Source organism: Carcharhinus amblyrhynchos, chromosome 1 (assembly GCF_965287045.1).
Source record: "Carcharhinus amblyrhynchos chromosome 1, sCarAmb.v2.hapA, whole genome shotgun sequence".
Classification (NCBI taxonomy): Eukaryota; Metazoa; Chordata; class Chondrichthyes; order Carcharhiniformes; family Carcharhinidae; genus Carcharhinus; species Carcharhinus amblyrhynchos.
The window spans coordinates 104,327,145-104,352,410 of NC_137324.1; the positions used below are offsets into that span (position 1 = coordinate 104,327,145).

At 41.4% G+C, this 25,266-nt stretch overlaps 1 protein-coding gene across 2 annotated transcripts in view; it reads left to right on the forward strand.

The window, feature by feature from the left end:
* bod1l1 (biorientation of chromosomes in cell division 1-like 1) overlaps positions 1 to 25,266 on the forward strand; it is an 81,514-nt gene that overhangs the window by 36,344 nt on the left and 19,904 nt on the right. For both annotated transcript variants that reach the window (XM_080190018.1, XM_080190027.1), the window contains exons 6-11: positions 5,284 to 5,435; positions 6,954 to 7,095; positions 9,400 to 9,550; positions 15,753 to 15,843; positions 16,413 to 20,649; positions 21,703 to 21,776. In XM_080190018.1, the coding sequence (XP_080046144.1) occupies positions 5,284 to 5,435; positions 6,954 to 7,095; positions 9,400 to 9,550; positions 15,753 to 15,843; positions 16,413 to 20,649; positions 21,703 to 21,776 (4,847 nt within the window). The remainder of the gene's footprint in view (positions 1 to 5,283; positions 5,436 to 6,953; positions 7,096 to 9,399; positions 9,551 to 15,752; positions 15,844 to 16,412; positions 20,650 to 21,702; positions 21,777 to 25,266) is intronic.

Consider the following 25,266-nt stretch of genomic DNA (forward strand, 5'->3'; position numbering starts at 1 on the left):
TCTCCTTGATTTACCTTGCAATAAATGCCATCATTCCATTTACCAGGACACAGACCTCTTTGTATTATAAACAGTCTCTCTCCATTTAAATAATATACTGTGTTTCCAATCTTCCTGCCAAAATCACATTTTCCAACATAACAGTCCATCAGCAAAAATTTTGCCCACTCACTTAACCTATCCAATCCTCTAGAATTTTCAAGTCCTCTGATTAACCTATTTTTCTGCCTTTCTTTGTGTCATAGACAAATTTAGCTGCCATACATTTGGTCTCTTTATCCAAGTCGTTGATATAATAAGTGGTTATAACCACTGCACTGACCCCTGTGGCAATCCATGAGTAGCAGTTGCCAACCTAAAAATGATCCATTTATCCCTGCATTCTGCTTCTAGCTAGTTAACTAAACCTCAATTCATGTTGATATAGTACCTCTACACCATGAACTCTTATTTTGCATCATAACTTGATGTGGCACCTTATTAAATGCCTTTTGGAAATCCATGTACACCACATCTACAGGTTTCCCTTAATCCACCTTGTTACTTTCTCAAAGAACTCTAATAAATTAGTTAAACTCGATTTCCCTTCTAAACGTCTTGCTGCTTAAGTATTTGTAGAAACTTATATTTCTGGCTGACTTTAGTCATTCTTTGCTGACTTCTAAAGTCTGTACAATCTACACACCTGTGAATAATTTGCATTGTATTGCAAGCTTTTGCTTTCAATTTGATAGCATTTACGTTCCCTTTGTCCAATTGCATCACCCCTCCCTACCTTCATAGTATAAATCTCTGCCAACTCTCTCTCCCCTCAGCTCTGACAAGGGCTCATCCAGACTTGAAATGTTAGCTCTATTCTCTCTCCACAGATGCTGTCAGACCTGCTGAGACTTCCCAGCATTTTTCTGTTTTTGTGTCAACAGCATATCTCCCCCTTTCTCTAGTACTGCTGCCAGTGCCCAATGTGTCAAAAACCCATTTCTCCCACACCAATCTTTGAGACATGCTTTCATTTCTAATCTTGTTTACTCTATGCCAATTCACTCCTGGCTCAAGTAGTATTCCAGAAATTATTACCTTTGTAATTCTGCTTTTAAATTTAGCTTCTAGCTGCTCAGAATCTCTACTTAGAACCTCTTTCCTAGTCCGATCTTTTGTTGGATCCCATGTGGACCATAACAACTGGATCCTTTCCCTTCCATTGCAGGTTCTTTTCCAGTCCTAAGTAAATGTGCCAGGAAGACAACACAACCTTCTGGACTCTCAATTCCAGAGAACTGTCTCCACCTCTGTTGTGATCTACCACGTCTACATTTTTAGTTACTCCCCTCACTTGAATGGCTTCCTGCGTACTGACAATAAAGCGAAGACCACATCCCTTAAATTATCTTTTTTTTAAAAAGCATCCTATCTCACACATACAAGCTTGAACTTACTGAACAATTGCAAGGGCTAAGGTTCCTCCGCTTCTATCTTCTCAATCCCCTTACCTGCCTCACTGACAATTAGACTGCCCAATTCCTGACCAAATCAGACAGCCCTGTCCTCCGGGTTCAAAGTGTAATTTCGTCGTCTTCTCGTCCACCCGCCCCCACCCCCATCCATGCCAGCATTCAAACTTTAGTTTTCAGCTCATAAACTCTAAAACTACAGACGTGGTTGTCATGGATCTCACTGCTGTCTCAATACCTCCCACGTTCAAGGAGTGTAATGAATAAGGTAGATGAGCTTAGGGTGTGGATTGCTGCTTGGGATTGTGATGTGGTGGCCATTACAGAGACTTGGATGTCTCAGGGACAGGACTGGGTACTTCAGGTGCCAGGTTTCAGATGCTTCAGGAAGGACTGGGAGGATGGCAGAAGAGGTGGTGGAGTGGCACTGTTGATCAGGGACAGTGTCATGGCTGCAGAGATAGAGGATGCCGTGGAGGGACTATCTACAGAGTCTCTGTGGGTGGAAGTTACGAACAGCAAAGGGTCAAAAACTTTGGGTGTATTCTACAGGCCGCCCAATAGTGACAGGGAAGTTGAAGTGCAGATAGGGAAACAGATTCTGGAGAAATGTATTAATAACAGAGTTGTGATGGGAGACTTCAATTTCCCAAACATCGACTGGAATATCCCTAGGGTAAGGGGTTTGGATGGGGAGGAGTTTGTTAGGTGTGTTCAGGAAGGTTTCCTGACACAGTATGTGGATGAGCCTACGAGGGGAGAGGCTGTACTTGACCTGGTACTGGCGAATGAACCAGGGCAGGTGATGGATCTCTCGGTAGGGGAGCATCTTGGGAATGGTGACCATAATTCTACCTCCTTCACAATTGCATTGGAACGAGATAGGATCAGGCAGGCTAGGAAGGTGTTTGTCTGGAGTAAGGGGAGATATGAAGAAGTCAGGAAGTTACTTGGACAAATAAACTGGAAGGAGGCGTTCTTAGGGAAAAGTACCGAAGGAAGGTGGCGGATATTCAAGGAATGTTTGTCTGGAGCTATGCGTGACAACGTTCCGATGAGACAAGGGGGTTTTGGTAGGTCGCGGGAACCGTGGTGCACGAAGGCTGTGTTGAACCTAGTCAGGAGGAAAGGGAAGGTGTACAAAAGGTTCAGGGAACTAGGAGAGGTTAAGGATCTTGAGGAGTATAAGGACTGTAGAAAGGAGCTTAAAAGGGAAATTAGGAGAGCCAGAAGGGGTCATGAGAAGACCTTGGCGGGTAAGATTAAGGAGAATCCCAGGGCCTTTTATAAATATGTGAAAGGTAAAAGGATGAGAAGAGAAAGGATAGGACCTATAAAAGGTGAAGTGGGTAAGGTCTGTGTGGAACCAGAAGAAATGGCAGAGGTGCTTAATGAGTACTTTGCCTCAGTATTCACGGTGGAAGCTGATCTGGGAGATTTTGCTACGGATTTGCAGCAGATGGAAAAGATTGAGTTTGTGGATATTAAGGTGGAGGATGTGTTAGAACTTTTGAATTCTATCAAGATTGATAAGTCGCCGGGACCAGATGGGATATACCCCAGGATACTGTGGGAGGCGAGGGAAGTGATTGCAGAGCCCCTGGCGAAGATCTTTGCGTCGTCAGTGGAGACGGGAGAGGTTCCGGAAGATTGGAGGATTGCGGATGTAGTCCCTATTTTCAAGAAAGGGAACAGAGATAGCCCGGGAAATTACTGACCGGTGAGTCTGACCTCAGTGGTTGGTAAGCTGATGGAAAGGCTTCTGAGGGACAAGATTTACGACCATTTGGAGAGGTTTGACATGATCAGGAATAGTCAGCATGGATTTGTCAAGGGCAGGTCGTGCCTTACGAGCCTAGTTGAGTTCTTCGATAATGTGACTGAACACATTGATGAAGGAAGTGCCGTGGACGTGGTGTACATGGACTTCAGCAAGGCGTTTGATAAGGTCCCCCATGCAAGACTTCTTGAGAAGGTGAGAGGGCATGGGATCCAAGGGCCTTTGGCCTTGTGGATCAAGAACTGGCTTGCCTGCAGAAGGCAGAGAGTGGTTGTGGATGGGTCTTTTTCTGAATGGAGGTCAGTCACCAGTGGAGTGCCCCAGGGATCTGTTCTAGGACCCTTGCTGTTTGTCATTTTCATAAATGACCTGGATGAGGAAGTGGAAGGATGGGTAAGTAAGTTCGCTGATGACACGAAGGTCGGTGGTGTTGTGGATGGTCTGGAAGGATGGCAAAAGTTGCAGCAGGACATAAATAGGATGCAGGACTGGGCGGAGAAGTGGCAGATGGACTTCAACGCGGATAAATGCGTAGTCGTCCATTTTGGCAGAACCAACGGGATGAACGAGTACACTATCAAGGGCAGGAGTCTTGGTAGTGTTGAGGAGCAGAAGGATCTTGGGGTCCGGGTCCACAGGACTCTTAAATCGGCCTCGCAGGTGGAAGAGGTGGTCAAGAAGGCGTATGGTGTACTGGCCTTCATAAATCGAGGGATTGAGTTTAGGAGTCGGGAGGTAATGCTGCAACTTTATAAGACCCTTGTCAGGCCTCATTTGGAGTACTGTGCGCAGTTCTGGTCGCCTCACTACAGGAAAGACGTAGAAGCTATTGAAAGGGTACAGAGGAGATTTACAAGGATGTTGCCTGGACTGGGAGGCATGCCTTATGAAGTTAGGTTGAGGGAACTGGGTCGCTTTTCCCTGGAGAGACGTAGGTTGAGAGGCGACCTGATAGAGGTTTATAAAATGTTGAGAGGAATAGATAGGGTGGATTCTCAGAGGCTATTTCCCCGGGTTGAAATGGTCGCTACAAGAGGACACAGGTTTAAGGTGCGGGGAGGAAAGTACAGAAGTGATGTTAGGGGTAAGTTTTTCACTCAGAGGGTGGTGAGTGAATGGAATCGGCTGCCGTCAGTGGTGGTGGAGGCGAACTCGCTGGGGTCTTTTAAAAGACTTCTGGATGAGTATATGGGGTTTTATGGGATTGGGGGTTATAGATAGGTGTTGATGTGATCGGTGCAACTCGTGGGCCGAAGGGCCTGTTTGTGCTGTTATGTTCTATGTTCTGCAGCGCATCATCTCCACCACTATTCTCATTCTGTTTTAATTAACTAAGTAATTATATTCCTCATTAAATCCTAATGCCTCTAGTCCTGCATTTTTATTATTTCAATGAATGTTAACTCCCCACCCACCCCCTGTCTCCCCCCCCCCCCCCCCCCCCAATTACCCCACTTAGTTCAGATAAGAGAACATGCTCACCAACCAATCAATCGCTTGCCTTCTTTCCTTTGACATCGCATTTTGATTTCCTTTGGAATGAACTCGTGTGCCCCCCCGCCACCCCTTCAAACTCAACCACTGTTTCCCAGTTCCCCTTTATTTCTGGGAAGTAACATGTTTTCTATAACTACAGGAGGCTTAACAATAAAAAAAGCCTCTTTTCCCTTCTGCACCAAATTCCCACATGAACCAAACTCCCCACTTCATAGTCTGTCTGACTTGGCATAGTCTCCCTTCGGTTCCTTCCCATATTCCATGCATTTTGGAGAAGTTCGGTAATATCACACACAAAAAAGCTGCCATTATCAGAAATCCATCCAGTTTATGAAAAGTTACTTCAAGTTGTTGAAACAATTTAATGATTTGATATCATCTGTCAGCAGCTAAGGAATACCTGAAATTGATCAGGAAGCTCTTGATGCTTGGTGTTTCACCCATTTTATGAATATGATATGTTGGACTGCGACCAATGGGTTCAGAAAGCTGAAGCCAAAATAAAGCATTTTGGACAGGAAATCAGGTTTTGATTAAACATTTATCTTTGTTTAGAAAATGATAACAAATTGGAAAGAAACAAGGAGCAAAAGGAGGGCAGAGTGAAACTTGGGCGCCATCCATATGTCCACAAACCATTTCTATATTCAAAGTATTACAGTGATTCAGATGATGAAGAAACAGTAGTTCAGCGTCGACAGTCAATCGTAAGTTAGAGCTGTTCCTTTCTCTTGTGTCTGGATTGAAAGTTTGCACTTTGAATTTGAGGGTGCGGAGTGAATGGAACAATAAAAGTGATTGAAATTTTTATTTTATTTGTGTGGTATTGATATATTAGGAAATTGGCTAGGTGAAATTGCAGGCTTTGACAATAAGAGCATGCAATTTGTTGCAGAATTACTTCACTAATTTAATCTTATCCATTTGCTGGTTTAGTTCCTATACTGCCGGTTTCTTTTGATACCAGGGATTCCAATCTAATATAAAAATGGAAAATGCTGTAAATACTTCAGATACTACCAAAACTGTTACTGTTGAGAGAGAAATAGGAGTATCATTTGAGTTTGGTGACCTTTCATCAGAACTGAAAAAGTTATAGATGTAACAAATTTTTAAGTAAGTATGGAGGCAAAGTTGGGGGAGAACAAAGGAGCACCTGTGCTGTGGCGGAAGGCCAGAGAGATTAAGTAGGATGACGGTGCAAGGCAAAAAGCGAGTGCTCATGGAACACAAGGGGACAAGAAACAACATAAAGGTTTGAAGAGGGTATCGGTGGAAATCACCAAATCATCAACAGCCACTATCAGGGAAAAAAAAGGACAGAGATTATGATACAATATAATTGAATTCGATGTTGAGTCCACAAAGCTACAAGTGCCTGATTGAAAGACAAGGTGCCATTCCTTGAGGTCAAGGGCGTAGAGATCAGAATGGGAAGGAGAATTAAAATGATGGGGCTGGAAGCCTGTGGTTATGCTTGTGGACTGAACACCTTCCATGCTACCCTCCCCTTTTGTTCTCCTCCCTTACCCCTGTCCGCTTTCCCTGTTTTTCAACGTGCTTAGAACCTGGAATGTCTCTTCACTTTTTATAGTTTTGACAAAAGGTCTCCAACTTGAAAAGTTAATTCTGTGTCTCTTTCCATGGCTGTTCCTGACCTGAGTATTTCTAGCATTTCCTGTTCTTTGATTCCCAGTATCTGGTATGTTGCTTTGAAACTCCATCTAATTCCCGGATGCAGATGACAGTTATGTACTTCACTCATGGCCTGTGACCTTTTCTTATTACATAACTGAGAAATATTTGGAGTGTGAATGCCAAGATGCTAATCTGGGATTGTGTAAATTGGAGTACAGGAACCAAGGATAAAGTAGATGTTTGCTTTGTACCAATCTCATAATGTCTGGAATCTGTAGCAAACATATTTAATTCTGAAATAATTTATGCTTGAGCTTCAAAGGCCTCTTGCTGCTTTCACTTTGAACAGGTATGGAATACAAGTCCATATCCAACTCTGTGAAACACCTGTTTTGTCCACATGCTGTGCAAGGCATGAATCATAGTCGTCTTTTGTTTGTGTAAGCAAGCACCAAATATCCAAACTGAAGATAATAATCAGTGGACATGGAAGAAATACTGCTAGGAACAGAATTTGAGGGAACAGAGATTTCGCTGGTTGTTCTCTATGCTAGGTATAGTTACACTTTTACCATCTATTTACATAGGCGAAAGAGAAGGCAGAGCGATTACTTAGGCGGCAGTGGAACAGAGAAAGGGGTGAGGACAAATTCAAACAGGTGGAAAATGAAAAAGAAAAACCACCAGACGAGAGGTGGAGAGAAGAAGATTGCCAGATGCTGGAAAAAGGTAGTTAACTCTTCAGTTCTGAGCTGCAAAACAAGATATGTATTTGTGGTTGCATTTTAATGGTTATTGTGTGTTTTCCTAACAGTTCAATTTAATTAAATTTAAACTAAAGCATTCAGCCAAGTTGCAATGTATGGGGTTAAATTTTCTCTTCAAAAAAACGCACCTGTCTCATTATTAGGGAAATACTAGCCTTTGAGATCAATAGCCCTAATAGTTGGCTGAAGATTCTGCAATATGTTTGATTGCTTTTGTCAGCATTGAAAACATTGACCTTATTGGTTAGTTAGAACTGGCATGGATCTCAATATACTGTCATGTTGTCCTAGATTTGCCAGTTGCAATTTGCATTACTTAATGCAGTCAGCACAAGATAGTTCTCAGTACTGCCTTTACAGGCTTGCAGATGTTTTTCAGTTTCCATCAGTTGCTACTCCATGCAAATGGGCTCTCTTAGAACCGTTAGAACTTTTTAAACAAAATTAGGCAAGGCGTTCGTGTGCTTATAACTGAAAATCAAATATGTGAAATTGTAGAGGTTAAGAACATGGATTTGATCGTTTGTGTTTGTCATCCTTTAATGTTAATATTAATGATTTGCATGTGGGGACCAACTCTAATATTTTCAAATTTGATGATACAAAATTAGGAAGAATGTTAATTGTGAGGAGAATGCAAAGAGGCTTCAAGGGAATTTGAATAAGCTGTTAATGGGCAAGTCATAGCAGGTGGAATGAAATGGACTAGAGTTTCCCTGGTTGACAGCCACAGCCAGATTGATACTCCACTATTTACTTGCGTTGAAATGCAATTGCGTTTTTGTCACCCCATCTTCCAACTTGGGCAGTGCAACAGGTTCCCATGGTCTTCAATCATGTGCAGGAGAAAGGAAGCCACATCCCCATTTTAGCAGCACTAGCTGTCATAAAGCAGATAGGCTTAAAGGCCCAGCCACCTTGAGAAGCCAGGGAGAAGGTAAGGCTTACTGGGGAGGATCGCATGGTCGACAGACAGGAATCATGTGGTCAGTGCAGGGGGTGGTCAGTAGAAATTTTGGGGGAATTGTTGGAGGGGGGTGTTGAGAGTGGGTAATTCAAGTGATTGGCGGGGAAGGGCAGTTGGAAGCACGAGATTGTGGATGATAGTGGGAGGGTGTGGGGGAGGGTCATAGGGAGAAGTGAGGGGTTCCAGAGGGGGTTTTGGAGGGGGGGGGGGAGGATATAGTCAAGGAATCCAATGCAGGTAATTTGAGGTGTGGGGGATAGTTGAGGGGCTGGGGTATTAGTCGGACAGTACAGTGGGGGCTGTAGTCGGGAGGCCCAGTACACTAGTTAGAAGTGGTTTATATTGCTCTAATTTTTCACGACTAAGTATTCCTATAAGACAGTTGGAACTATCTGAAGTTTGCCAAGTAAAATCTCATATCAGATGGTTCCAAGTGCAAGGTAACTGCCCAATGAAAATTTAAACTTCCCATATGTGGAGACCTCAGAGTGGGGAGGCCTCAAGGATGACTTTGCAGATGTAATAGATAGACAAATGGTATTTTAGCCTTTATTGCAAAATGATTTGACTACAGCAGTAAATTTCCTTGCTGCAATTGTGTAGCGCCTTAGAGAGACTGACCTGGAGTATTGTTACAGTTTTGATTTCCTTGCCTAAGGAAGGATATAGTTGTCAGAGTGGGATTACATATAAAATTTACCAGACTGATTTCTGGGATGGCAGTTTGTTCTATGAGGATAGATTGAGGAGACTGGCTCTGTGTTCTCCAGCATTTAGAAGAATGAGAGATGATCTCATTGAATCAAACAAAATTTTTGCAGGTATCGACTAGATCAATGCAGAAAGTATGTTTCCCCGGCAGGGTAGGTCTAAAACGAAGGTACGTGGTCTCAGAGTAAGAGAAAGGCATCTGAAAGACATGCAGGTTCAGTGCATTGACCCGAACAATTGCCAGAATGTGGTGACTAGGGGAATTTCACACTAACTTCATTGCAGTGTTAATGTAAGCTTTAGTTGTGACTAATAAATAAACTTTAACTTCAAGCCATTTAGAATTGGGATGAGGAGGAATTTCTTCAGAAGGTAGTAAATTTTTGGAATTCTCTACCCTGTGGTAGTTCAGTTGTTGAATATGTTGCAGACAGACTGATAGATTTCTAGATAGTAAAAACATCATGGATATGGGGATAGTGTGGGAACCTGACATTATGTTAGATCAGCCGTGATCTAATTTAATGACAGTGCCTGAAGGTTAAATTTTAAGTATTTTTATGCTTTCTACCTTAATTTTTATTCCAGGTTTTAGCAGTAATTCCGATGTTGAAATGAATTCAAGGAAAATGCACCAACCGACAATCCTAATTCCAAAAGTAAAGAAAGCCACCTTGAAAGAACAAAAGGTCTTAGAAAAAAAAGTGGCATTAAGAAGAAAACGAAAAGGAGAATCAAGGTATAATAATTCCTAGAACACAGAGCTGGTTTTGATAAAAGCATATTTGCGTGCCCGTAGTAACTGATGAAATAACTCATCATGTGCTTCAGCTATGTCAGTTGGCAAAAAACATGTTTTTTTCCATTTTTTTGGGGTGTGAGCATTACTGGCTAGAACAGAATTTATTGTCCATCTCTAGTTGCCCTTCAGAAGGTGGTGGTGAACTGCCTTCTTGAACTACTGCAGTTTCTGAGGTGTACCAGAGTGACGGGGAGAGGAAAGGTATAACTACAGGGAGTATAATGGTTAATGGGAAGCAAGAACCTACAAGGGAGCGAGCTATCTTAGATCTGGTACTGTATAACGAGGCAGATAGAATTAGGGATCTCCTTGTGAAGGATCCTCTTGGGGTGAGTGATCATAGTATGGTTGAATTTCTGATGCAGATGGAGGATGAGAAAGTAGGTTCCGAACCTGTGAACTCTGTTTGAACAGAGGGGAGTATGATAAGATGAGGGCGGAATTGGCGAATGTAGATTGGGGGTGCAGATTGGTTGGTAGGACGGCTGAAGAACAGTGGAAGATTTTTAAGGAGATCTTTTTCGGCACTCAGCAGAAATATATTCCGATGGTAAAGAAGGACTGTAAGAGAAGAGATAACCAGCCGTGGTTATCGAAGGAAATAAAGGAGAGTATTAAATTAAAAGCTGATGCGTTCAGAGTGGCTAAAAATAGTGGGCAATTAGAAGATTGGGAAAGATTTTAAAAAAATCAAAGAATGACTAAGAAAGTGATAAAGAAAGGAAAGATAGAGTATGAAGCTAAACTAGCTCTAAATATAAAGAATGATAGTAAAAGTTTTTATAAATATATAAAGAAGAGGAGACTGGCTAGAGTGAATGTTGGACCCTTGGAGGATGAGAGGGGGGAATTTAGCAGTGGGTGACGAGGAAATGGCAGAGGCTTTAAATAAGTTTTTTGTGTTGGTCTTCACGGAGGAGGACACAAATAGCTTGCCAGATATTAAAGATAGAAGGATGGTAGGAGATGAGGTCTTTAATGCAATTACTGTCACTAGAGATGTAGTGCTTGATAGACTAATGGGACTGAAGGTAGACAAGTCCTTGGGACCAGATGGAATGCATCCCAGGGTTCTGAAAGAAATGGCAGGGGTGATAGCGGGATGCCTTAGTAATTATTTATCAAAATTCGCTGGACTCTGTGGAAGTGCCAGAAGATTGGAAAACGGCTAATGTTACGCCGCTGTTTAAAAGAGATAGCAGACAAAAGGCAGGGAATTATAGGCTGGTTAGTTTAATGTCTGTAGTTGGGAAAATGCTAGAATCCATCATCAAAGAAGAAATAGCAACACATCTAGAAAAGAACGGTTTGATCAAGCAGACGCAGCATGGATTTGTGAAGGGGAAGTCATGTTTAACGAATTTATTGGATTTCTACGAGGATGTGACTAGTGTGGTAGACAGAGGGGAACCGGTGGATGTGGTATTTTTAGATTTCCAGAAGGCGTTTGATAAGGTGCCTCACAAAAGGTTGCTGCAAAAGGTTAGGGTGCACAGAGTTGGGGGTAAGGTGTTAGCGTGGATAGAGGATTGGTTGTCTAATAAGAAGCAGAGAGTTGGAATCAATGGGTGCTATTCTGGTTGGCAGTTGGTGACTAGTGGAGTACCGCAGGGATTGGTGCTGGGGCCTCAACTGTTTACCATTTACATAGCTGATCTGGAGGAGGGGGCTGAGTGTAGGGTAATGAAATTTGCTGATGACACGAAGATGAGTGGAAAAGCAAATTGCATGGAAGGCGCAGAAAGTCTGCAGAGAGATCTGGATAGGATGAGTTAGTGGGCGAGGACCTGGCAGATGGAGTATAATGTTAGCAAATGTGAGGTTATCCACTTTGGTAGAAATAATAGTAGGAGGGATTATTATTTAAAGGGCGAAAAGCTGCAACATGCTACGGTGCAGAGGGACTTGGGGGTCCTTGTGCATGAATTGCAAAAACCCAATCTGCAGGTGCAGCAGGTGATCAAGAAGGCGAATGGAATGTTGGCCTTCATAGCGAGAGGGATAGAATATAAAAGCAAGGAGGTCTTGCTGCAACTGTACAGGGTACTGGTGAGGCCGCAACTGGAGTACTGTGTGCAGTTTTGGTTGCCACATTTTGCGAAAGGATATATTGGCCTTGGAGGGAGTGCAGAGAAGGATCACTAGGCTGATACCAGAGATGAGGGGATTAGCCTATGAGGAGAGATTGAGTAGACTGGGTCTGTGCTCGTTGGAGTTTAGAAGGCTGGGGGGGATGTTATAGAGACATATAAGTTAATGAAGGGGATAGATAGGGTAGAGGTAGAGAGATTCTTCCCGCGTAGAAAGGATAGCAGAACTAGAGGGCACAGCCTCAAAATAAGGTGAGGGGGAGGGTGCAGTTTAGCTCAGAGTTGAGGAGGAACTTCTTCACTTGAAGGGTGGTGAGTCTCTGGAATTCTCTGCCCATTGAAGCCGTGGAGGCTACCTCGCTGAATATATTTAAGTCACGGGTAGATAGGTTTCTGATAGCCAAGGGAATTAAGGGTTAAGGGGAGAAAGTGAGAAAGTGGAACTGATCCACTTCAGATCAGCCATGATCTTGTTGAATGGCTGGGCAGGCTCGAAGGGCTGGATGGCCTACTCCTGCTCCTATTTCTTATGTTCTTATAAAACAGCAGGTTAGCATGTGGAGAGGAGGTTTCAATGATATTAATGGAGGTGTTAGGATTCAAAAAGAAAGTATAAAAACTACAATAAGGGCACTTTACCTAAATGCTAGTAGCATTCGAAACAAGATGAATGAGTTGCAGCACAAGTCATCGCGGGTATGAATTATTGGCCATTACAGACATGGTTGCAGGATGGTCACGACTAGGAGTTAAATATCCAGTGGTATCAAACTATTCAGAAGGTCAAACAGGAAAGTAAGGGAGGTAGTGTAGCTCTGATATTTAGGGATAATATCAGGGTAGTAGTGAGAGATGATATAGGTTCTGTGGAGAAAAAAGTTGAATCCATTGGTGGAAATTAGAATTAGTGAGGAGAAAAAGTCACTGAAGCGTAGTCTAGAGACTACCAAATAATAACATCAGTGGGGTGGGCAATGAACAAAGAAATAACTGATGCATGTAAAACTGGTACAGCAATTATGAGGGATTTAGTCTACATGTCAATTTGTAAAATCAGGTCAAGGCAGCTTTGAGGAGGAGCTTTAGAATGTATCCATGATAGTTTCCTTGAACCTACGAGGGAGCAAGCTATTTCTAGTTCTAGTCCTGTGTAATGAGACAGGAATAATTAATGATCATCTGGTTAGGGATCCTTTCAGAAGGCGTGACCACAGTATGGTTGAATTAAAAAACAGGTGGAGGGTGAGAAGGTAAAATCTAATACCAGTGTCTTGCGCTTAAGCAAAGAAGACTTCAATGGGATGAGGGAGGAGTTGGCTAAGGTAGACTGGGAACAAAAATTTTATAGTGGGACCATTGAGGAACAGTTGAAGCTTCCTTGCTGAATGTTGACATGGCAAAGATAGATTTTTGAACAGTAAAGGAATTAAGAGTTATGTTGAGCAGATGGGTAAGTGGAGCTGAGTCCAGAAAAGATCAGCCATTATAGAATGGTGGAGCAGGCTCGAGTAGTCAGATGGCCTACACCTCATAGTTCTTATGATCTTATGTACCTATGCCCACAGGAGGGAATTCCAGATTTTTGACACAAAGACACTATGATAGGCAATATGTTTCACAGTCAGGATGGTGACTGACTTGGAGGGGAGCTGCCAGGCTGTGGTGTTCCCAGGTAGCTGCTCTTGTCCTAAATAGTTATGGTCGTGGGTTTGGAAGGAGCTGCCTAAGAAACCTTGGTGAGGCCCTACAGTGCATCTTGTAGGTCAAGCTTACATGGGGGGTTGTGACCTGAGGGTGGGCATAAAAAGGGTTGTGGTGTTCCTCACAGATCACCTAACTTAGAAGCCAACACTGCACACCACTCTAACTGCAGCAAAACCCCACTGTCTCAATTATTTACTCTTTTGGAAATTGTTTGAGCCATAGAGAGGATGAATAGAGTAATGTACCAAGTCCAGTGGGTGCGTGTCTAAAACAGGAGGAGAAATTTTGTAATATCTACTGGCTGGAGAAGTCAATTCCTGTGCAGCGCAAGTGGAATTAAACATAATCAATAGTAGGAAAAACAAAAATTGCTGGAGAAACTCGGCAGGTCAGACAGCATCTATGGAGAGAAAGAGCCAACATTTCAAGTCTAGATGACCAGAAAGATCATCTTGACTCCCAATGTCAACTCTGTTTTCTTCCCACAGATACTGTCAGGCTTGTAGAGTTTCTCCAGCACTTTGTTTTTCTTTCAGATTACAGCATCCAAGTACTTTGCCTTTATCTTAATAATTAATTGTAGTCTCTGGCCATAGGATGCAACAATGAGCGGGTCAGCAAGCCCTGCATGTGCACTTGGCACCTTATATCTAGGGCGCATGTTCTTTTGGCTTGGACACAAGCTTCTTTCACTTGTGAACAAGGCAAGCAAACTATGGACGTGCATCATGTCGTGACAAAAAAGAGACAGCCAGAGACACTAATAAGTAGTGCATCTACTGGCTAGGATCTTGCATAGGAATCTACTGGAGAGAGGTGCTCTAGAGAATCCATGACTGGGCAGAGTCGTGTTGCTGTGAACGAGCACTGGGCCACGCGGTGTTGCTGTGAGCACTGGGCCGCGCGTTTGGCTTCTGGTGAACAGCCTGCAAAGAAGAAACTAAAACCAGGAACAAATCAGTATAAAGATGATTTCTTGTTAATTGTGCCAATGCGAATCAGGAATAGCTTTGTTTAGCTTGGCAAAGGGATGGGCAAGTTCTTGACTACGTATAAAAACCAGCATAAGAACAAAGAACAACCCAGCATGGCAAACAGGCCCTTCGGCCCAACGAGCCTGCGCCACCATTAACAGTCAGTCCCATAGTGAAGAAAACCAACTCCCAGAGAATAAGGAACCATACTGCTCCACCATTTCTGTTTCGCTCCCCAATCTATTGTGCATCACTTTGTTCATGGAATCATTGAGTTCCAACAGTACAGAAGAGGGCCATTCGGCCCATCAAGGCTGTAGCGACCACAATCCCATCAAGGCTGTAATTCCATAACCCCATACATTTACCCTGCTAATCTTTCTGATACTAAGATCAATTTACCATGGCCAATCAACCTAACCCACGCATCTTTGGACTGTGGGAGGAAATCGGAGCACCCGGAGGAAACCCACGCAGACGCAAAGAGAATGTGCTAACTCCACACATACAGTGACCCAAGCCGGAATTGAACCTGGGTCTCTGGCTCTGTGAAGCAGCAGTAGTAACCACTGTGTCACCCTGTTCTGCGAGAGAGAGAGAGAGAGAGAGAGAGGGTAAAATGCACTAATTGTATTGTATTGTGTTTGACTGATATGACTGATTAGCTGGAGGTAGTGGGAGGTAGACTAGGGGTATCAATAAATGTGGGAAAGGTGGTGTGTCTGAATGTTAGGTGCAAGTCTAGAATGTAATTTAACACTGAGATAAGTGATGCAGGTATGGTGAATTGGGCAGTAAGGGCACATACCAGTTGCAGCATCCCATGCCTTCAGTCGTTACTTGATACGTGGAGTGGTTTTAAAAATAAAATGACAAAAATAGGCACGTTTGCATGATTTTTTTTTTAGCCACGTTACATCTTGTGATGAATAGATAATCTGAGTATATTCGTTCTTCTTTTGGTAAAGATGATTACAACCTGTATTAACATTTTTGGGGTGTCCAAAGGCGTAGAATCGTAGAATTTTGCACAGCGCAGAAGGAGACCGTTTGGCCCATTGAGCCTGCACTAACAGCAGTTTAGTACTGCAGTTAAGTGAGAATAGCCAAGTCCATATCTGGTTCATGGCCTGGCTGTCAGATGTTTAAAAGTAGCCTGCAGCAAATCTTCCACATTAGTGTAAGTTAACACTGACCACTCTGGCATTGGGAATTGTAGATGTGAATATACGTCCCACCACAAACTTGTGCTCTGACACCATGGACTGATTTTTGGATCCGTTTTTTGTCAATATAATTAATATTGGAAAATAAACAGAATATGCAAATTTTACATGTATTGGGAGTTATGTTGTTATCCGTTATTTTCAGAAATCTAACAGAGGAACTTGCTTCGCATGAAGATAGAAAAAGGAAGCGTGAACAACCAGAAGAATTTAGCGAGACACAGGTTAAAACCGAGGTAGATAATATCTATCTAGAATTTGTGCATTTTGCAATAGCATAGATGAAATAGCCAGTTCTATTCTAATGTGCAAGTGGCAATTATGAAGTATTAGCTTGAATTAAAATTGAAAACTAATTTTTTGTCTCAAGGATATATCTAGCATTTATCCAAAAATTGAGGAAAAGGTTGTTGCATTCTGTGTAGAAGTCGATATTTGATCAAGTTTCAAGGACAAATTATTTATCTGGTGCTCAAGGGAATACATTTCATTCTATAAACCGATAAATATTGAATCTTAATTTTTGATACTTTTCCAAAGATTTCACTTGAAAGTGCTCTTTTTATCTCATTTGTATGTTATCTGCATAGAGTAACTCAACCAAAGTAAGCCATTGTACAGCATAAATGTTTTTCTGCACTGTTGTGCTCAATCATCTAAAACAAATAGTTTTTCAGTTCAGTGCTCATCTTTATCATCCTGTAAAAGATGGGCAGGTATTTCTGTTCCACATAGTGCCGAGTTGATTATTTTGAAACTACTTTTGTTTCTTGTTTCACCACTAAAATTTGATCTTTTTTTTCAGAATAAAGAAAAGCTTGTTGCTTCCTTTGCTTCAAAAGATTCCAAGAGTACAGTGCCCACGAATCTGCCATCAAAGCCTATTAGGAGACTTTCAGAATCTATTCAGTCAAATGATGAAAGCAGTGATGAATTGAAAATTGATCATGAGCCTTGTCGAAAGCAGCTAAGAAGTAATTCGTCCTCCCAAGACTCAGTTATGGAGGCATTGGAATTGACTGCCGATAATAAACTTAATGATTTTGAAAAAGGAGGAAATACAAGTACGGAGTCATCTAAGCAGAAACATGATGTCAATCATATAAAAGAAAGTGAAGTGGTGTGTAAAAGTGGCTTCAGAACAGACAATTTTCATTTGGATGCTGATCAGAAGATGAGGGATATTTCAGATGAGAAAGCCATGTCCAATTGCCTTTACGTTATTGTTTCAAAGAGCGACAACAAAGCTCTGGTTTCTTCTAATTCTTTAGATTCACCTTTAATAGAACAGAGCCAAGATGCCAAATCTAGAGAGCACTCAAAAATAAAGCAGCAAGAAAAATATGATGCTGAAAACTCTTTGCCAAAATCCAGAGACAATACACAGGAAGGCGCAAAAGGCCATGAAAAAAACAAAGAAAAGAGAAATGAAGCTGAAAGCGCTCGACCAAAATTCAAGGAAAACTCACAAGAAGATCAAAAGGCCACTGAAAAGGGGAAAGAGAAATGGAATGATTCTGAAAACTCTCGGCCCAAATTCAAGGAAAGTATACATGAAGATGTTAAAGCCCATGAGAGAAGCAAGGAGGTGAAAAATGAAATTGAGCATAGTCGAACAAAAATTAAAGAAAATGAACAAGATGATAAAGGCAATGAAAAGAGGAATGAGTCTGAACGATCACGGTCAAGATTCAAGGAAAGCTTGCAGGAAACTGTGAAAGGCCAGGAGAAAAGCAAAGAGAGGCGGGGTGAATCTGGAATCTTTTGGTCAAAATCCAGAGAGAAAATGCAGGATGATACAAGGAGTCATGAGAAAGTGAAAGAGATACAAAATGAATTTGAAAGCTCTCGGTCAAAATCAAGAGAAAGTTTACTGGGAGATGTTATAGTTAAAGAGAAAAGAAAGAATTTTGAAAATTCACGGTCGAGGTCCAAGGAAGAATTACAGGAAGACAAACATGAGAAGAGAATAGAAAAGAGACACGATTCTGAAAGGTCTCGATCAAAATCTAAGGAAGTTGTTGAAAGTTCCCGGTCACAATCCAAGGACAGCAGTGAAAGCACACGGACAAAATCCAAGGACAGCAGTGAAAGCATGCGGACAAAATCCAAAGATAGCAGTGAAAACTGGCGGTCAAAGTCCAAGGACAGTGGTGAAAGCTTTGGGTTAAAATCCAAAGATAGCAGTGAAAACTCCCGGTCGCAATCCAAGAATAGCAGTGAAAGCTTGCGGTCAAAGTCCAAGGATAGTAGTGAAAGCTCACGGTCAAAATCTAAGGACAGTGGTGAAAGCTTTGGGTTAAAATCCAAAGATAATAGTGAAAATTCCCGGTCACAATCCAAGGATAGTAGTGAAAGCTCGCGGTCAAAGTCTAAAGATAGTAGTGAAAGCTTGCGGTCAAAGTCCAAGGATAGTGGTGAAAGCTCGCGGTCAAAATCCAAGGATAGTAGTGAAGCCTCCCGGTCACAATCCAAGGATAGCAGTGAAAGCTCACGGTCAAAGTCCAGGGACTATGGTGAAAGCTCACGATCAAAATCCAAGGATAGTAATGAAAACTCGCGGTCACAATCCAAGGATAGTGGTGAAAGCTCACGGTCAAAGTCCAAGGATAGCAGTGAAAACTCCCGATCAAAATCCAAGGATAGTAGTGAAAACTCGCGATCACAATCCAAGGGCAGTGGTGAAAGCACCCGGACAAAATCTAAAGACAGCAGTGATAGTTCACGGTCAAAATCCAAGGACGGCGGTGATAGTTCACGGTCAAAATCCAAGGACAGCAGTGATAGTTCACAGTCAAAATCCAAGGATGGTAATCCAAGCTCACGATCTAAATCCAAGGATGATAGTGAAAGCTCACGGTCTAAGTATAAAGACAGTGGTGGAAGTTCCCGGCTGCAACCCAAGGACAGCGGTGAAAGCTTGCGGTCTAAATCCAAGGACAGCAGTGAAAGCTCACGATCAAAGTCCAAGGAAAATAGTGAAAGTTCACGGTCTAAATCTAGAGATGGTGGTGAAAGCTCCCGTTCACAATCCAAGGACGGTGGTGAAAGTTTGCGGTTGAAATCCAGGGACAGCCTTGAAAGCTCACGGTCAAAATCTAAGGACGGCAGTGAAAGCTCACGGTCTAAGCCCAAGGAAGATATTGAATGTAATCAGAAAGGAATGGAAAAGAGGAATGACTCTGGAAATCCTCGGGGGAAACCCAAGGAGCTCTCAGAAAACTCACGATCAAAATCCAGTGAAAAATTGCAGGGCGATCTTCATTGTGAGGGCATTCAAAAGAGACATGATTCTGAAAACACCTGCCCTAAATCCAGGGACAAAGTGTGGAAAGTCATTGAAAACAATGAAAGGGGAATGGAAAAGAAGCGTGATTCTGAAAGCATTGCGTCAAAACTCAAGGATCATTCAGAAAGCTCTCGATCGAGAATCAAGGAGAATGTGCAGGATGGCGGTCAAGGCAGTGAGAAAGGAATCGAAAAGAGGCATGATTCTAAAAACATTTATTCTGAAAATTCACGATCAAGGTCGAAGGAAGACTCGCAGGAAGATAAAGTTAATAAAATAGAGAAAATGCATGATTTTGAAAATACTCAGACAAAATCCCAGGAGCACTTCGAACAGTTATGGTCAGAATCAATAGAACAATCTGAAAGCTCTCGATCAAAGTACAAAGAAAATTTGGGAGAAGATAGTCAAAAGACACAAAAGGGAATTGACACAAAATGTAATTCAGAGAACATCCAGTGTTTAAAATCCAGGGAGTACTCTGAAAGGCCTCAATCAAAATCAAAAGAAAAAGGACAGGAAAACATCCATGATTTTGGAAATGAAAAAGAAAAGATAAATGATTCTCAAAATATCCGGTCTAAATCCAAAGAGTACTTGGAAAATGTGCAAGAGAAGTCCAAAGAAAAAGGACAAAGCAGTGAGAAAAGCATACAAAAGGAAGATGATTTGGAATCTCGATCGAGATCAGTGGAAACAGTGCAAAATAATCAATGCAATGAAAAATCTGAAGAAAGAGAAAATGACTCTCAAAATTCTCTGTCCAAACTGATATCAGTAGATAATCGAGATGTTCAAACAAGTGAAAGGTGTCAGCTGGAAAATGCAGCGTCAAACTGTGGAAATGTGGAAGCTGCTAAAGACAATGGTACGGAGGAGGGAAATAAACCTGAGAATGATCAGCCAAAATCTGAAGCTCATCTGCAGGATGATGGAACCGATGAAACAGCAAAAAAGGAAAATGATTCTGCAAATACTGAAATTAAATTAACAGAATGGCATATGAAAGACATTGACAAAGCGAGTGATACAGGGGAAAAATCTGAAGGCTTGCAATCAAAGTCAGAGGAAGAAGTACAAGTTGATCAGATTGATGACGACAAGGGAACTGAAATGGAAAGTTTCCAGTTAAAATCAGAAGAATGCACACTGGATTCAAAACAATTTGCGCACAATTGCACAGGAGACTTCAAGATGGAAGCAAAAAAGATTCTGAAAACTGAAGATAAATTAGAGGAGAGAAATGAAACCTTGGAAAGTGAAGAGAGTGAGGGCAGGCATATGGACAACATGCCTCCGGGTGAAAAAGAACATGAAGCTGCACAGAACAAAACTGGTGATTCCACAGCTCTGTTGCAAAAAGAGCAAACTGAGGAAGCAGCTGCTGACCAAGCAGCAAGGCCAAATGAGTTAAATATTCCTCTAAGTGTAGAGCAGCGTGGATCCTTACTTTCCCCTTATGAGGCCATTTCTCCTGATACTCCAACATTGGATGATGCAGGTCTTCAACATACCATTGCAAGTATAGCACATTTTGTTCATTATGATCCTTCTTCACCAGCTACTCCAACACTTGATGAAAACTTTAGCTATGAGACACCCTCAGTTGGCCAAGATGCAACTGAACCTCCTGTAGAAGGTTCTGGAAAGGAAGAATCTCATACTTCAGAAAACATTAAAGAGGATTTATGTAAAGAACAACAAGCAGAAGAACTTGATACAAAATGTGACCCATCAAAAGTGGAGATGCAAGGTAAGAAGAAAATGTACAAAGATCACCTATTGAGTGTTCACAGAATTATTTTTTTAAAAATAGTTTAATTGAGTTTTTCATTCAGAAATAGGACCCAACATTGGGAATTTACTGTGGAGTATAGCTTTAGAGTTTTTGCGTGTTGTTACCTTTTCAGAGCAACTTGATTTTCTCCCCATCCTGTGTTATTGAAGGCAAGCCTTCGATCAGTTCTTTTGGCTTTCTCAGTTCAGTAGGAATATTTATATTATTTCCCTATTCCCTGTCATGTCAAACCTACAGGTTGCCATTGAAAAGAACTGAACCTGATGGTTGGGGAAACATTCACATGATCTCCACAGTATATATTTCAAAATAGTGGATAGCTGAGTGATTCTGAAACTGTATGTAGGCTATAAGCTGTTTAGACTTCACCATTAGTTTTTTTACTCTTCTGAGATGTGGGTATCATTGGCAAGCATTTGTTCCCCATCCCTAATTGCCCTTTAAAAGATGGTGGTGAACCACCTTCTTGAATTGCTGCAGTCCACCAAGTACAGCTACACCCATAGGGCTGTTAGAGAATTGCAGGATTTTGATCTCATGACAATGTTAGAGTGGAATATTGTTACAAGTCAACATGTTGTGTGGCTTGGAGGGAAACTTGCAGGTGGTGGTGTTCTCATGCACCTACTGCCCTTGTCCTTCTAAGTGGTAGATGTCATGGATTTGGAAGGTGCTGTCGAAGGAGCCTTGGTGAGTTGTGTAAACAGTACACGTGGTGGAGGGAGTAAATATTTAAGTTGAAAGGGGTGTCAATTAAGCAGGTTGTTTTGTCTTGGATGTGCCCCTGAAGTTATTGACCCTACTGAAAGTTAAATATATGTGTGCACTTATTCCGTTTTAAAAAACAACTTCATGTTGATAACTGGATAAGAGTGCACAAGAGTGAGACATATTCTTTGCAGCGTTGCTACAGGTAGCTTGCTTTTTATGGATTTAACCAATGACAGAACTAATAACACAATCTTGCAAAGAGTTTTCCTTACTAAATTTCTTTACCCATTCATGTAGAGTTGCCAGTTCAGCAGGATGTTGTATCAGAAATAATCACAAGTGCAAGTTGTGAGTGGAAAGATGAAGCTGTGGTAAGTAGCTTTATAGCAAGGATACATGTTGGTGGAAAATAAAATGCCAAATGGTTCAACTATTAGGGGTGACTTAAGTGTGCTTCCTCTTCCATGCTCTTCTCTGTCTGCCTTTGATACAGCACCTGGCATGTATTCTGCTTATCTAATGGAATTACAGATATTCAGTTTCAGGCCATTTGTGAAAACAATCTTTCAAAATCCTTTCAAAACTTTGCATGGTTTTGAAAACGTGTATTAATCACCTTTTGTCTGTTCCTGTGGGAGAATGAACCCTTTTTTAAGACTTTGTAACTCCAGTTTACTTTTGATTCAAAGCTGTTTCATTCAAATTGAAAAAATGTTTCCTTATGAAAAATTTTGCTTACCTAGAAATTAAATAAGCCAATCATTTGAATTTAAGTTGCTCTCCACGCCAAAATTTGCAGCTTAATTCAGACTGATTCAAGCAGGGTGGAGTAGTTGGACTACCCAACCTCACTTTATAGAAAAAGATGAATGAATTCACCAAAGATTTGACACTTGGGGTAGTAAACAATATTTCCACAGGAAGCGTCAACAACTGGCTAAATAAAATGCCTGAGCCGCCCTCAAAAACAGCATCGAAGCAGGATATTAACTTTAATAAAACATTTTCAGGTGGAAAAAGGTCCGAGCTGCAAAACATTATGGTTTGCACGAACTTGCCGTGAAGGGTAGGGGTGGTAAAGAAAAACTGCTTCAAATTAGGAGTTTAGTTCCTCTCCCCACATATTTTTTCATGATGCTGTTGCTTCTGTATAACCTACAGAAACGATGAAAAGTGTACCCTCATCTAAAAGTAGATCTGTTTGAAATGGCTTTTGCCACGGTAAATTCAACTGTCCAGCTCTATCTTACTGCCATGAATTCTACATGAGGACAAGCAGTCGTTTCTGAGGCAGGAAGTTTCTGGGTTCTCTTGCAACTGTTAATAGACTTGGAGTGTGAATTCATTTTCAGTGTTGTTGAGGGATTGCTGCCCAATAATTGATGCTGTGGGAAAGGCAGTGTTTGCTGCTCAATGAGATTGAGGAAGAGGCCAAAGTGCATTTGATGAGCAGGCAATGATGGAGAACCACCCTCCATCTCTGGCATGGTTCCAGTTTTTTTACTGTTCTCAGGGCATGGATAATGCTGAAAGCGTTGCGTTTATTGCTCATTTCTAGTTTGAACTCCTGAGTGACTACTGAATATTAGAAGAGTTTTCAGAGTCAGACAGAGTGAATCCAACTCGTAGGCCAGATGGGATAGCCATGGCAGGTTCCCTGTTCTGAGAAGTATGTTAAATAACCAGTTAAGTTCTTTAGGACAGCAAAACAACCTAATGACCATTAATCTTCTGTTCCTACCTACAATTTTATAATTATGTGCGTGCTGAAGGGGCCAAAATACTTCTGGCTGTTGGCAGGAAGCATCTCTGAGAATATATCAAAATGAATTTATGCATTATGCATTGTATAGTGCTCAGGTTTAGATCACGTTTGATGTTTTGATATTTTCTAGCATTCCTGGCATGTACTCATTTGTTAAAATGAATTCAAATGTTTGGATATTCTTTAAAGACTTTGATTTAAAAAATGACTTTGAATTAGCAGGTTTGGATGAAATAGCCTTTAATTCATGGATTAATCTGTGAAATGCTCACTATCTTTTCCATTCCTATTCAAGCTCCTATTATGGAGGGCCCAAAGCTCTGCATGCTACTCCCAGCAGGGGCCTGGCTGAAATGTAAATTCAAGATATAATCAAGAATCTTGCTTTATTTTGTCATTTTCTAAGGAATACTTTATTTCACTTCTACATTTTGAAACGGACTGTCCCTCATGATCAGATAATTTATATCATTAGAAAACAAGCTCTGTGAATGTACAATCCAAATTCATCTTGTGAAAAAATGCATAGCAGAGAAGTAGGCCATTCAGCCCGTTGTATATATGCCAGTTATGCAGGAGCAATCTAACTTATCACACTCTTTTGATCTTTCCCCATAGCCATTCAAATCATTCCTCTTCAGATGCTTATCCAATTGTCTTTGAAGGCCACAATTTAATCTGCCTTCATCAGCCTCTCTGGTAGTGTAAGTTGTAACCACTTGCTGAGTAAATTTCTCTCCATCTGTTCTAAATACACCTTTTATGATTTTGAACATCTCTACCAAATTTGCTCTCAAACCTTCTCTTTGCTGACAAGAATAATCCCAACTTCTCCAATCTATCCACTCAACTGAAGTCACTCTTTTCTGTATCTTTCGTATAGAATGGTACCTAGAATTGGATTAAACATTCCATTTGAATCAGTGTTTTTATAAATGTTCATAATGTCCTTATACCTGTATTTATAAAGCTCAGAATTCTGTTTATCTTAATCACTTGCTCAATTTGCACTCTCATTTTCTAATGATTTATGAACATACATCCCCAGGTGTCTGTTTCTTCAGAATCGTATATCTTAGTTTAAATTGCCTCATTTTTCCTGCCAAAATATATCACCTCACACTTCTCTGCATTAAATTTCATCTGCCAAATGCCTGCCCATTCAGTCAGACTGTCTGTCTGTCTTGAAGTCTACCTCTATCCTCTTCACAGTTCATAATACTTCCAAATCCTTGTCATTGCAAATTTTAAAATTGCTATATATGCCCGGTATAGGACATTAAGTAGTCAAAATCAGTGGTCCTAATGCCAACCCTTGTTGAACTTTACTGGATACTTTCCTCCATTCCAAAAACCGGCCACTAATCTGTTCAGTTGTTCAGCCACCTTTGTATCAATGCTACCTCTCTCCTTTTTCATTCTTGATGTGGAGATGCCGGCGTTGGACAGGGGTAAACATAGTAAGAAGTCTCACAACACCAGGTTAAAGTCCAGCAGGTTTATTTGGTAGCAAAAGCCACTAGCTTTCGAAGCACTGCTTCTTCTGTTTCTTAGGATCCCACTCACCTGATGAAGAAGCAGCACTTTGAAAGCTAGTGGCTTTTGCTATCAAATAAACCTGCTGGACTTTAACCTTGTGTTGTGACACTTCTTAATTTTATTCTCTGCATGTCAACTTTGATGGCAAGTCTAATATTTGGCACTTTATCAAATGCCCTTTGGAAGTCCATATGGACACATCAACTGTGTTACCTACTCTGATCAAACCCTCTCTATTACCTCGTCAAAAAAATCTCATTCAAGTTGTTTAAACTCAATATGCCTTTGACAAATGTGCTGCCTTCTCCTGATTAATCCACATTTGGCCAAGTGACGTAATTTTGTCCAGGATTATCTTTTCTAAAAATTTTTCAACAACCAAAATCAAAGTAACAAGCCTGTAGTTGCTGTTTTTCACAGCACCAGGTTAAAGTCCAACCAGTTTATTTGATAGTAAAGATAGTTCTGGCCAGAACACTCCACTCACCTGATGAAGGGGCAAACCCGAAAGCTTGTGGGTTTACTTTCAAATAAACTGGTTGGACTTTAACCTGGTG